At 40.4% G+C, this 12,683-nt stretch overlaps 1 protein-coding gene across 1 annotated transcript in view; it reads left to right on the plus strand.

Moving 5' to 3' along the window:
- Positions 1 to 7,400: 7,400 nt before the first annotated feature.
- Positions 7,401 to 12,683, plus strand: part of cyth3b (cytohesin 3b) — a 68,500-nt gene continuing 63,217 nt past the window's right edge. Inside the window, exon 1 of the mRNA XM_079622835.1 lies at positions 7,401 to 7,673. Coding sequence (XP_079478961.1) covers positions 7,655 to 7,673 — 19 coding nt within the window. The 5' untranslated portion in view covers positions 7,401 to 7,654. The remainder of the gene's footprint in view (positions 7,674 to 12,683) is intronic.

Below are 12,683 nucleotides of genomic sequence, written 5' to 3' on the forward strand. Positions count from 1 at the left end.
TAGCTCTTTAAGTCAAGTCACCTTTATAGCTCTTTAAGTCAAGTCACCTTTATAGCTCTTTAAGTCAAGTCACCTATATAGCTCTTTAAGTCAAGGCAAGGCAAGTCACTTTTAGAGCTCTTTAAGTCAAGCCACCTTTATAACTCTTTAAGTCAAGTCAAGTCACCTTTATAACTCTTTAAGTCAAGTCACCTTTATAACTCTTTAAGTCAAGTCAAGTCACCTTTATAACTTTTTAAGTCAAGTCACCTTTATAGCTCTTTAAATCAAGTCACCTTTATTGCTCTTTAAGTCAAGGCAAGGCAAGTCACCTTTATAGCTCTTTAAGTCAAGTCAGCTTTATAGCTCTTTAAGTCAAGTCACCTTTATTGCTCTTTAAGTCAAGTCAAGTCACCTTTATAGCTCTTTAAGTCAAGGCAAGTCAAGTCACCTTTATAACTCTTTAAGTCAAGTCACCTTTATTGCTCTTTAAGTCAAGGCAAGGCAAGTCACCTTTAGAGCTCTTTAAGTCAAGTCAAGTCACCTTTATAGCTCTTTAAGTCAAGTCAAGTCAAGTCACCTTTATAGCTCTTTAAGTCAAGGCAAGTCAGCTTTATAGCTCTTTAAGTCAAGTCAAGTCACCTTTATAGCTCTTTAAGTCAAGTCACCTTTATAGCTCTTTAAGTCAAGTCACCTTTATAGCTCTTTAAGTCAAGTCACCTTTATTGCTCTTTAAGTCAAGTCACCTTTATAGCTCTTTAAGTCAAGTCACCTTTATAGCTCTTTAAGTCAAGTCAAGTCACCTTTATAGCTCTTTAAGTCAAGGCAAGGCAAGTCACCTTTAGAGCTCTTTAAGTCAAGTCAAGTCACCTTTATAGCTCTTTAAATCAAGGCAAGGCAAGTCACCTTTAAGAGCTCTTTAAGGGTGTACTCACACTAGGCACGGTTGCCATGAACCGGGCCCGAGTACGATTGTCCCCACTCCCCACTCCCCCTCTGGCCTGCACTCACATAGGGTTTCAGCATTCGTGCCGGAGCACGCTTACGTCAATATGGTGCATAATGAATAGAAGTATCACACCATGAAATGTAAACAGAAAAAAACAGCAATGCATTCGGCAGTTTAGGATATCGCACAAGATTTGTCAACACAGAAAACATTTAATCACTGGAGTTTTTTTTTTCTCGACACCATCGTATTAATTGATTTTGATGCGCGAGGGAGAGAGAGAGCAGACAGCGCTCGGGTGAGTGCGCGCGTGCGCGGCCGGGGCTCTCTCTCTCTCTCTCTCTCTCTCTCTCTCTGCCCTGTCAAGCGCGCCCTGTTAAACCGTGACGTCCTGTTTCGTGCTCCAGCACGGTTAGCGCTCACACTGCATGCGAACCGCGCCCGAGTCCAACTGAACCGTGCTCTGGCCCACCTCTTCCAAGCGGGCCAGGGCCGGCTAATCGAGCCGCGGCCGGGCACGGTTCGGAGCACTCACACTAGTCAAACGAACCGCGCTTTGGTGGTCAAACGCACTCGGGCACGGTTCAAACTGGCTAGTGTGAGTACACCCTGAGTCAAGTCAAGTCAGCTTTATAGCTCTTTAAGTCAAGTCAGCTTTATAGCTCTTTAAGTCAAGTCACCTTTATAGCTCTTTAAGTCAAGTCAGCTTTATAGCTCTTTAAGTCAAGTCAGCTTTATAGCTCTTTAAGTCAAGTCAGCTTTATAGCTCTTTAAGTCAAGTCAGCTTTATAGCTCTTTAAGTCAAGTCACCTTTATAGCTCTTTCAGTCAAGTCAGCTTTATAGCTCTTTAAGTCAAGTCACCTTTATAGCTCTTTAAGTCAAGTCACCTATATAGCTCTTTAAGTCAAGTCAGCTTTATAGCTCTTTAAGTCAAGTCAGCTTTATAGCTCTTTAAGTCAAGTCACCTTTATAGCTCTTTCAGTCAAGTCACCTTTATAGCTCTTTAAGTCAAGTCACCTTTATAGCTCTTTAAGTCAAGTCACCTTTATAACTCTTTAAGTCAAGTCACCTTTATAACTCTTTAAGTCAAGTCACCTTTATAACTCTTTAAGTCAAGTCAGCTTTATAGCTCTTTAAGTCAAGTCACCTTTATAGCTCTTTAAGTCAAGTCAGCTTTATAGCTCTTTAAGTCAAGTCACCTTTATAGCTCTTTAAGTCAAGTCAGCTTTATAGCTCTTTACACATTGTTTTAAAGCAGCTTTACAGAGAAAACAGGAAAATAATGCAACAAAGTGTGTGTCTAGAAGAAAATAGCGTCACAGTCCAGGGGTGTTTCTCAAAACCAAGAATGCAAAGAACGGACTTGTGTTCTTGGGGAGAACGCTCTTGCTAGTTGTTCTCAGAAGAATGAACTCACAAGGTGACGAGCACACTGACAGTTTGAGACGACGTGTTCTTGCTGGTATTGCGCAATAATATTGCACAGACGCCCAGTAACCAAACATAACGAGAATTATTGACGATAACAGCCAGGCTTTATCACCCAAGCCTACCCTCAGCTCACGGGATTACTCTACAACTGTAGACTACAATGTAACGTTAAGGTATATTCATAACAATAAAGCAACGCCTGTCTCCTTTCATTCTGCTTCTGTTGTTTGTTTGTGTACATCAGCCAACGGTGGGAACAAACGCCGGTAAAAGGCAATGGCTTATGGAGATCCTCACTTCCGAAAACTTTTGAGCATATTTTTGATCATTTTCGGCATACATTTTCGTAAAAATGCCAATATTTGAAATCTACACAGTTGATTTCTCGCATCAAATGTTCTCGGAAGTGAATTTAGTGATGAAATAGCGAACGAAATTGTAGAAAAAACGACTTTATGTATTGACCTGCTTCCTCTCCTTCCTCGAAATCAGAAATTTCTGCCGTCAAGTTCACACAAGTTGCATCCTCGGTAAAATGTACGTGTCAAAAGAACACTTCCGGGATTTTTAACCGTTCTTGCCAAAATGCAAACTTGTGTATTGGGACAGTACTTGGGCCACAAAAGATGACGTTTCACAAGAACACAAGTACAGACAAGAGCACAGATTGAGAAAGGCCCCGGCTTAAGTAAGTTCAGGGATGGTTCGTTTGATTTCTGTTGTAAAAGAGTTATTAATTTAGTTCATTTATATAATAGCGGCTCTGTCATCGTCCAGCTCAGTTCAGTTCTCATATAATGCTGTCAATGCAGATCAATAATATTGTTGAACATTAAATGATAATGATAATGTCTTCTTTTGATGTTTTCTGTGCTCCGTCTGTGCGGGTCAGTGCTGATCATCGTGCTGTCGGCTGGAGAAGACACGGAGCAGACGGAGACGTGTTTGTCTGACCGCTCAATCAGGCCACGGGAAGTCGGTCAGCGTGACACCATCTTTACTTTCTGCCAGACGTGTGCCTGAGGGGTCGCCTCTAGAGCCGAGCATGCTGGGAAAAATTCTGCACGTCACACGCTTACATGCCGTCACTAACCGTAGCGCTGGTGGAACAAAACGTGTCTTTAAACATGTATACGAGTCAAAGGTTTTGGATTGGTAAAATGTTTTTAAAAGAAGTCTGCATTTATTTGATTAATAATACTGTAAAAACTGTATTTTTTTTTTTTTTTTGAGGATCTAATGCAGTTAATATGCGTCACGCATCACTCAAACCCTCACACACACACACACACACACACGGGAGAAACATACGGATGTTCGGGATCTGCGCTTCTGACCATGTTTGTGCAGCAAAGATTATGCATATGACCTATTTTCAGTCTGCAGCTTTGATATATCCGTGCTTGTGCTCGTCTCTCTGTATATTGTGTGTGTGTGTGTGTGTGTGTGTGTCCCAGCCCAGGAAAACTGGGAAAACAGAGTGTTTCCTGGACTGTGTTACACATCTGCTCCCAGAACAGGAAATACTCCCCCAAAACCTGAGGCTCCCTCAAGTCCTCACACACACACACACACACACACACACACACACACACACACGCATACTCTCTCTCTCTCTCACACACACACACACACACACACACACACACACACACACAGAGAGACACACACACACACACATGCATACACACACACACACACATAAACACACACAAACGCATACTCTCTCCCACACACAGAGAGACACTCACTCACACACACACACACACTTTTGCACGCACACACACGCATAAACACACACACGCATACTCTCTCACACACACACACACACTTTTGCGCGCACACACACACGCATAAACACACACATACACACACACGCATACTCTCACACACACACACACACTTTTGCGCGCACACACACGCATAAACACACACATACACACACACGCATACTCTCTCACACACACACACACACTTTTGCGCGCACACACACGCATAAACACACACATACACACACACACACACACTTTTGCGCGCACACACACGCATAAACACACACATACACACACACGCATACTCTCTCACACACACAGAGAGAGGCACTCACACACACACTTTTGCACGCATAAACACACACACACACACATGCATACTCTCTCACACACACAGAGACACACTCACACTTTTGCGTGCACACACACGCATAAACACACACACACACACACGCGTGTGCATACTCTCTCACACACACACACATGCACACACACACACATGCACACACACACACTAACACACATTCATTATAACTCCCACTCTGTCCACCAACACACATTTCTTCACACTCTTGAGACTGAGAGTCAGAATCCGCTCAGTTTTTTGGAAATGCAATGATTTTGTTAAAAACGCGACATCTGGAAGGACTTTGAAGTCAGTCTAGACCTCGTGTTGAAGACAGTGTGTGTGTGTGTGTGAGCGGTTTCAGGAACATACACATTGATCCATCACTATGGTTGAAGATTAAAATGTAACTTGTGTGTGTGTGTGTGTGTGTGTGTGTGTGTGTGTGTGTGTGTGTGTGTGTGTGTGTGTGTGTGTGTGTGTGTGTGTGTGTGTGTGTGTGTGTTGTGTTAGAGAAGAAAACTCCAGGAGACGGAGGAATAAACAGCTAACTTCATTCTTGAGGAGTTGTGTAATGTGTGTATAAAGAGAGCAGCGCATTTGGTCTGAGAGGCCGGCGTGCCGTAATTGAGTCCATGTGTGTGTGAGAAACATGCAGGCGTAGTGTGTGTGTCCATCGCCCCTTCACACACTCTCATCACACGTTTAGTCCATATCCTTCTCCTCTCAGCTGAGCTGATGAAGCTTTAATGTAATCACGTTCACACACACTTGTTGAGTCAGTTCGGGTCTGGACACTCGAAAAAATGCTGGGTTGTTTTAACCCAATTTTGGGTCAAATATGAACAAACCCAAACGTTGGGTTAAATTTTTCAATTCCATTTTTAATGTTTGTCTGTATATTTGACCCAAAAGTGGGTTAAAACAACCCAGCCTTTTTTTAGAGTGTATAAAAGAGCTGCACTGAAATACAACATTCTCCTTTATTGATGATACTTTTATTTATTTATTTTATTGTGGCTTTTAGTCAAAGTCCCTTTAAAGATTTTTTTTTTATAAACACTTTTTGTTATTCTGGTTGAAACTCTCTTCACATCCTGATAGCAATCAATAACAGAAGTGCCGATATTAAAACATGTACAAATATCTTCTGTGGAAGACTTAGAACCAAAAAAAATTCGTCCAATCATTGCATTCGGTCCGAATTTCTACGCCATTTCTTTGGCATCGCTGTCGAAGTAGTTATCTGGTGAAGTGGATTTACTTATTGTAGAGTTAACGAAAGTTATCATGAGCATTGTAATGTTTGATTTTAAAAAGATTTTTAAACGAGCAGTTCATTTTCAGTTGCTAGGGTATTCTGGGTGGTTGCTAGGGTGTTCTGGGTGGTTGCTAGGCAGTTGGTAGGGTGTTCTGGGTGGTTGCTATAGTGTTGCTTGGCAGTTGCTAGGGTATTCTGGGGGGTTGCTAGGGTGTTGCTAGGCGGTTGCTAGGGTGTCCTGAGTGGTTGCTATGGTGTTGCTAGGCAGTTGCTAAGGTAGGCTATTCTGAGTGGTTTCTTGGCAGTTGCTAAGGTATTCTGGGTGGGTGCTAGGGTGTGGCTAGGGTGTTCTTGGTGGTTGCTAGGTGGTTGCTATAGGGTGTTCAGAATTCTATGAATTATATGTATATCAGTACGCTGTGATTACCTACGCTGTGATTAATTCTTAAACCCGTAAGATCTTACCGTAATGCTGTCCGTAACACAGCGCTAAAAAGGGGCGGAGCTACAAAATGTTGATTTCAGTCATGCAAGTACAGCTCCTGTCTCTTTAAATGGGGAAACATCAAATTCTCCAAAGCTGTTCACCAAGCTTACTATTAAATTTCATATTTGAAACCACCAATGAAATCTGAGAACAACTGTCTCATCAATTTTGTTTCTAAAAAATAATAATAATTAATTTTTCAGGGTGGACCAGCCAATGCGCATGTGCAGTCATAAACGCGATTCACTGTTTCCATAGCAACCGGAGCTTCTAACCAGCTGTGATCAGCCATTGGCTCTTTTACTTTAGAAGGCGGGACTTATTCCGCCATTTTGCGTGTTGTACTTTCTCACATTCATATAAGTGCAGCATCTTATATCTAAAGTTATTTTAGTGTATCTTTGTTAGCTACTGTGCTCCCCAAAAAATGACTTATTGATTTAAAATGTACACACCTTTAAAACCTCATACTCAGGAGTGTGTCTATAGCCTATGTGATCATTAATGCGATATAGTGATTATTAAAGTATTTGTTATTATTATTTTTATGTATTCTTATGATAGTGTACACTTTTTTTTGGTTTTCTTCAGAATACATGTATTATCACACGTGTACTTGTATAAATAGCCCATGTTAAATCTAGAGTCTATATATATATATACAATAAATGTAGTAAGGATTCCTACTAAAGTGAGGGCTTAGCTTATGAATATTAATTACACTGTGCCTGTGCTGTTTGTGCTGATTGGCTAAAAGGAAGACGCTTGTAAGGAGTAAATACTTAACTCAGTACTTTTTTTTAATGTATTCATTAAAGTTACACACATTAAAGTTTCATTGTACATTGTTTTTTTGTTTTGTTTGTTTGTTTGTTACAAGTAGGCTACTGGCATCACCATATTTTTTTCTGTTGCTGCTTTGTGTGTGTCATTATGTTTGGTCAATATTATATGCAAAACAATCTTGTTAATAAAGTACTTATTGACTTTTGGTGGCTCATGAATATTAAAGACCGGCTTCAGAATGGTTACTAAGCAACGTTAGCATTACCTAATTAATATTCATACGTTGTGCCTTCGTCGTAGTAGGATTGGTAAATTCGCGTGTGAGGGGCGGGGCGTGTGTGATGACGCGCGATGACGCGTGACGGTCGCTGTGAAACGCAGATGCTCGTGTGTGTGAAGCGCTTATTCCGCTGGATGTTATTGATCCACGCGAGCTGAACACCCTTCCTCCGTTCATAAACACACCGGGTTACGGATTTAAACGTGGACTGAGATAAATAACATCAGTTTATGCCGTATATTCCACACAAAACAGGACCTTTATTGTAAATGCAGCAGATAAACCCTTCATTATAAGGAACATCTGTGTCTGGAGCGCGTTCTCATCACAACATTTCAATATTTTTGCATTAATCTGCAGATATGGACGAAGACAATCAAGGTAAGACCATCGGGTTTACAAATGTGTGTGTACACACGATCATATTATGGGTCAATAATGGCATTAGACACAGATGTGTTGAATCATTAGGAACGAAGAGCATTACATTTATTATTTATGTGCATTTACTTAGCCATTAAAAACCCAAATCTAAAAACCATATGTTTATGTTTAATGACTATCTAAAAATCCCTCTTAATGATTCTGCACATTTGCAAAAATGACATTTTCATAAGGCCTAATGAAGTGTGTCTCTTTCAGATTCAGGACAGTTATCACTTATTATTTGTAATAATAGACATTAAACTGTGCAGTAAACATTGATGTTTTGAGAACAACACACTCACTGAAGTCAACTGCACGCTTGACACCGGATCAGCTTTAAACAATGCTCAGTTTTTCCCAGTCAAATGAGAAAGTTGAATGGCTCTCAGACAGCATGGGATGATGACCTACATGTCAGCCGGCCAGTGTTTGTCCTGGGAGACTGGGAGCTGATCTGAGTATTGATTTCATTTACTCCACACCATATTCCCCATGCTCCAGCTCTTCGAGGATCACTCACAGTTGTTTTTACTTTAATACAGCAGCAGATATGTTGAGCTCTACGGTCGGGTCAATATACAGTCAAACACACATTATCACAGTTTATTCGCTATAGTTTAGAAAATGGTAATAACGACAGAACTCAAGAGTTATTAGATGTTTGACAGGTTTTGTTCGTCCTTCTGTTAGTCTGTCTCACAGATGAATTATGTTGAATATCTGTCAGATGTTAAATTTAACTACAATACCAGTTTAGCTCACACAATTACCAAGCAATGCTTCATTGTGTTCAGTGTGTGTGTATAAAAAGAGCATTAGCAATTAAAGAAAACACACTTCAGCAAAACATGATCAGCTCAAAGTGTCTGAATCATGTGTGCTCCCAAATGTGTATAAATGTCACTGATACTGAAGAATATGTGTGTATAATATGTCATAGTTTACTTTATTCTGCTCTCCTCACTTACATAAATGAACTATAGTGTCCTGCACACACTAGTAAAAACTATATCTGGTGTCTGAATAATTTTTGGTTTGACATATTACTGCTGTCAAATCGATTAGTCGCATCTAACATCAAATTTTGTAATATATGAGTGTGTGTGTACATATTCAGGTGGTCTTTAGATATTGCTTGGATCAGAAATCCAATCAGAAAAGCCTAAATGGCAAACCTGAGGCTAAAGTTACATGATTTGAGGCCTTTTTAATGAGTGTTTGGCTTTTTGCAGGGTTCAATCCATGGATATTAGTGTGTGTTGTTATATTTGAAAAATGGTTCTCTGAGGAAAACAGCAACAACTGGCATATTCAAGGCATATTTGCTCTTTCTGCTGTGTGTTCATGAGCTGATGAGAGTCGGACTGGTGTGTTTTGACAGTAGTTTGGTGGTTCAGTCAGAGCCGCGTCTGGTCATGTGATCATGAGACTCTCTCAGCTCTTCTGGTAACGCTGGGGTCCTGCTGGGTAACAGTAGTCAAAGCTGTGGGAGATCTCACTCGGGGAGAACTCGCCGGCTCACCGCCGTATGGAAGGATGACCGTTGAACGTAACTAATGAAAAAAAAATGTTGGTTTAATTTAAAAAAGCCTTAAAATTTTGAGTTCGTTGTAATTAAAAATTTGAGTTAATACAATGAAGAACACTGGTTTAATAAACAGGAACTCAAAATAGTATGTTATCTTCACACATGAGTTATCGAAGTTGATTTTGACAAAAGTTGTGATAACAAATCATGAAAATATTTTTTTACAGTGTACAAATCGCAAACAAAATAGGATTTCGTAACGGATTAAATCTGGTTAGTCGGAAAAAAAACAAAACAAAACAAAACGGAGACACGTTAAACCATTTAAAACACGGATTTATGTATACATATATATATATAAAAACATACCAGAATGAATAGAAATTGAGGAGAAATACACTCCTTATGTGTTAAAAAAAGTTTTTGATAGAAGTCTCTGCATTTATTTGATGCGAAAAATACTAACAACAAACAGTGATATTGTGAAATATTATTACAATTTATTACATATTTGATGTCAAAGCATCATTATTTCAGTCTTCAGTGTCACATGATCCTTCAGAAATCAGTGTAATATGATGATTTGATGCTCAAGAAACATTTCTGATTATTATCCTCAATGTTGAAAACTGTTGTGCTGAGTTTTGTGGAAACCCCGGTACAGGATCATTCAAAAGTTTGGGCTGAGTAAGATTAAAAAAGTAAGAAAGAAAGATGAAATATCATACTTTTCTTGAGCAAGGATGCATTGAATTGATCAAAAAAGACATTTATAATGTTACAATAGATCTCTATTACTAATAATTGCTGTTGATTTTTTTTTTTTATTCATCAAATAATCCTGATAATAACTGAGATCAGCATCATATATGATTTCTGAAGGATCAAAATTCAGGTTTGCATCATAAGAGTAAATTACATTTTAAATATATTCCAATAGAAAACAGTTATTATTGTTAATAATATTTTCACAATATTACTGTCTTTCTTATTAAATAAATGTAGCCTAGGTGAGCAGAAGAGACTTATTTAAAAAACATTTAAAACAAATCATATTTATTTCAAACTTTTGACTTGTATTGTATTTCCTTTAATCACGCTAACAAATTCAACACTTTGACCCAAATTATTGTAAGAAAAAAAATATACACGTCTTCCCACTATACTGTAGAAAAGGTCCAAGTGATGTTACTTCTTGGGTGTTAATATAATGTTATTCAATTGTTATATCTAATAGTTAAATTCAATCGTATATCTAATGGTTCTCACTGGTTTTGTGCCTGTAAGGCTTTAAAATATATAATGGGACATCAAAGTGTGCCATATTCATAAAAAAGTGCCATGGTGGATCTTATTAGCGATGTTTGTTCGGCTCATCTAGAGTTAAATCTAGATACCAGAATATCAAAAATACTTGACTTTTGATTTGGTCCAGTAAGCAACCAATCAGCAAACACTCTCCTTCATGCTAAAATAATCCTTAATAATGGTCATCAAATGGTTTTGTTGCTTTAACTGTTAAGTTAAAGGTAGGATATGCAATTGTGGAGATGCTAGCAATAGCACGTTAGCTTTGAAAGCATGAGATCCCACCCTACCTTCAGAGCGTCTCCAAAGCCACGCCTCCTTCAAAACACATACACACACACACACACACACACACACACACACACACACACACACACACACACACACACACACACACACACACACACACACACACACACACACACACACACACACACACACACACACACAGAGTCTGCAGTCACGGCGTTAAACCTCATGTCTCGAAGCACGTAACATTACAATATTAATGAATATAAACAACTTGCAGAGCTCTAGTTGCACCCCTTTTCTTATTATTTATGTGCTCGTGCCCTAGCAACCAAAAACACCCTAACAACACCCTAGAAACCACGCAGAACAACTTGGCAAATACAAATCGTTCACGTTCTTGTCTGTTGAGTTGCTACTGTAGCATCAAAATGCATTGCTGATGCCAGCTAATGTCATAATATGGCATTTGAAGTGACACAGTCATAGTAGAAGTATGGCAGGATTGTTTTATGAGGAAAACAGTGAGTGTTTGAGCTGCAGGGCATTGGGGTGTTTCTCTAGGCATGATGTATTTGTCATTAAACCACATTACGTCAGCAAGGAAACCACCACGGAACAACACCATGAAATGATATTCAGTCTAGTGATTCACTGTTGACTTTGAACACGGACTTGTTTTGAACTCACCTATATTTTAGGTGTGATTGTCCAAGTCACTGGCAGACGTTGTGAGTTGTGAAAGAAGAAAATTAGTGTCTAAATAGGTATACTTTATGACAGCATCCTAACAGTAATGAGTCTAATCACACTCATTAGGGATTGTTTTGAAGTGTGCTACAAGTGGGGCTATATTTAACATGAAATATACATTGAAATATAAAAATGCATAGGACATATTGATCAAAAAAGTCAATTTAAAATTTGTTTTTGGGAAAGTTTTTCAGTTTTGGAAATAAATTTCAATAAGCTTTAGCTGTGTATAGCAATACTTGTCTCAGTAATGTTCTGTTTCTGTCTTGTTTAGTTTTAGTCAAGCGTTGAATTGTCTGTTTCTGGTCATTAATCTGTTTTCATGGTTCCTAATTAGTCCACACCTGTTTCCTGTTCTGTTGACTTTCTCATTCCTTTGTGTAGAGTTCTCGTTCCTAGTGTCTATTAAAGTTAAGTTAAATTAGCGTTCTTGCATCCACCTTGGCTCAACGCTCCCTCTGCTCCACCATGGACTGTCTTCCCTCGTGCTCTGCCGGGCTCCCTCGTCCCTCTGGCTCCACCTTGGCTCAACGCTCCCTCTGCTCCACCATGGACTGTCTTCCCTCGTGCTCTGCCGGGCTCCCTCGTCCCTCTGGCTCCACCTTGTCTCAACGCTCTCTCGGCTCCACCATGGACTGTCTTCCCTCGTGCTCTGCGGGGCTCCCTCGTCCCTCTGGCTCCACCTTGGCTCAACGCTCTCTCGGCTCCACCATGGACTGTCTTCCCTCGTGCTCTGCCGGGCTCCCTCGTCCCTCTGGCTCCACCTTGGCTCAACGCTCTCTCGGCTCCACCATGGACTGTCTTCCCTCGTGGTCTGCCGGGGTCCCTCTGGCTCCACCTTGGCTCAACGCTCCCTCTGCTCCACCATGGACTGTCTTCCCTCGTGCTCTGCCGGGCTCCCTCGTCCCTCTGGCTCCACCTTGGCTCAACGCTCTCTCGGCTCCACCATGGACTGTCTTCCCTCGTGGTCTGCCGGGGTCCCTCTGGCTCCACCTTGGTTCAACGCTCCCTCTGCTCCACCATGGACTGTCTTCCCTCGTGCTCTGCCGGGCTCCCTCGTCCCTCTGGCTCCACCTTGGCTCAACGCTCCCTCTGCTCCACCATGGACTGTCTTCCCTCGTGCTCTG

This window comes from Phoxinus phoxinus (assembly GCF_949152265.1).
Source record: "Phoxinus phoxinus genome assembly, chromosome: 1".
Classification (NCBI taxonomy): domain Eukaryota; kingdom Metazoa; phylum Chordata; class Actinopteri; order Cypriniformes; family Leuciscidae; genus Phoxinus; species Phoxinus phoxinus.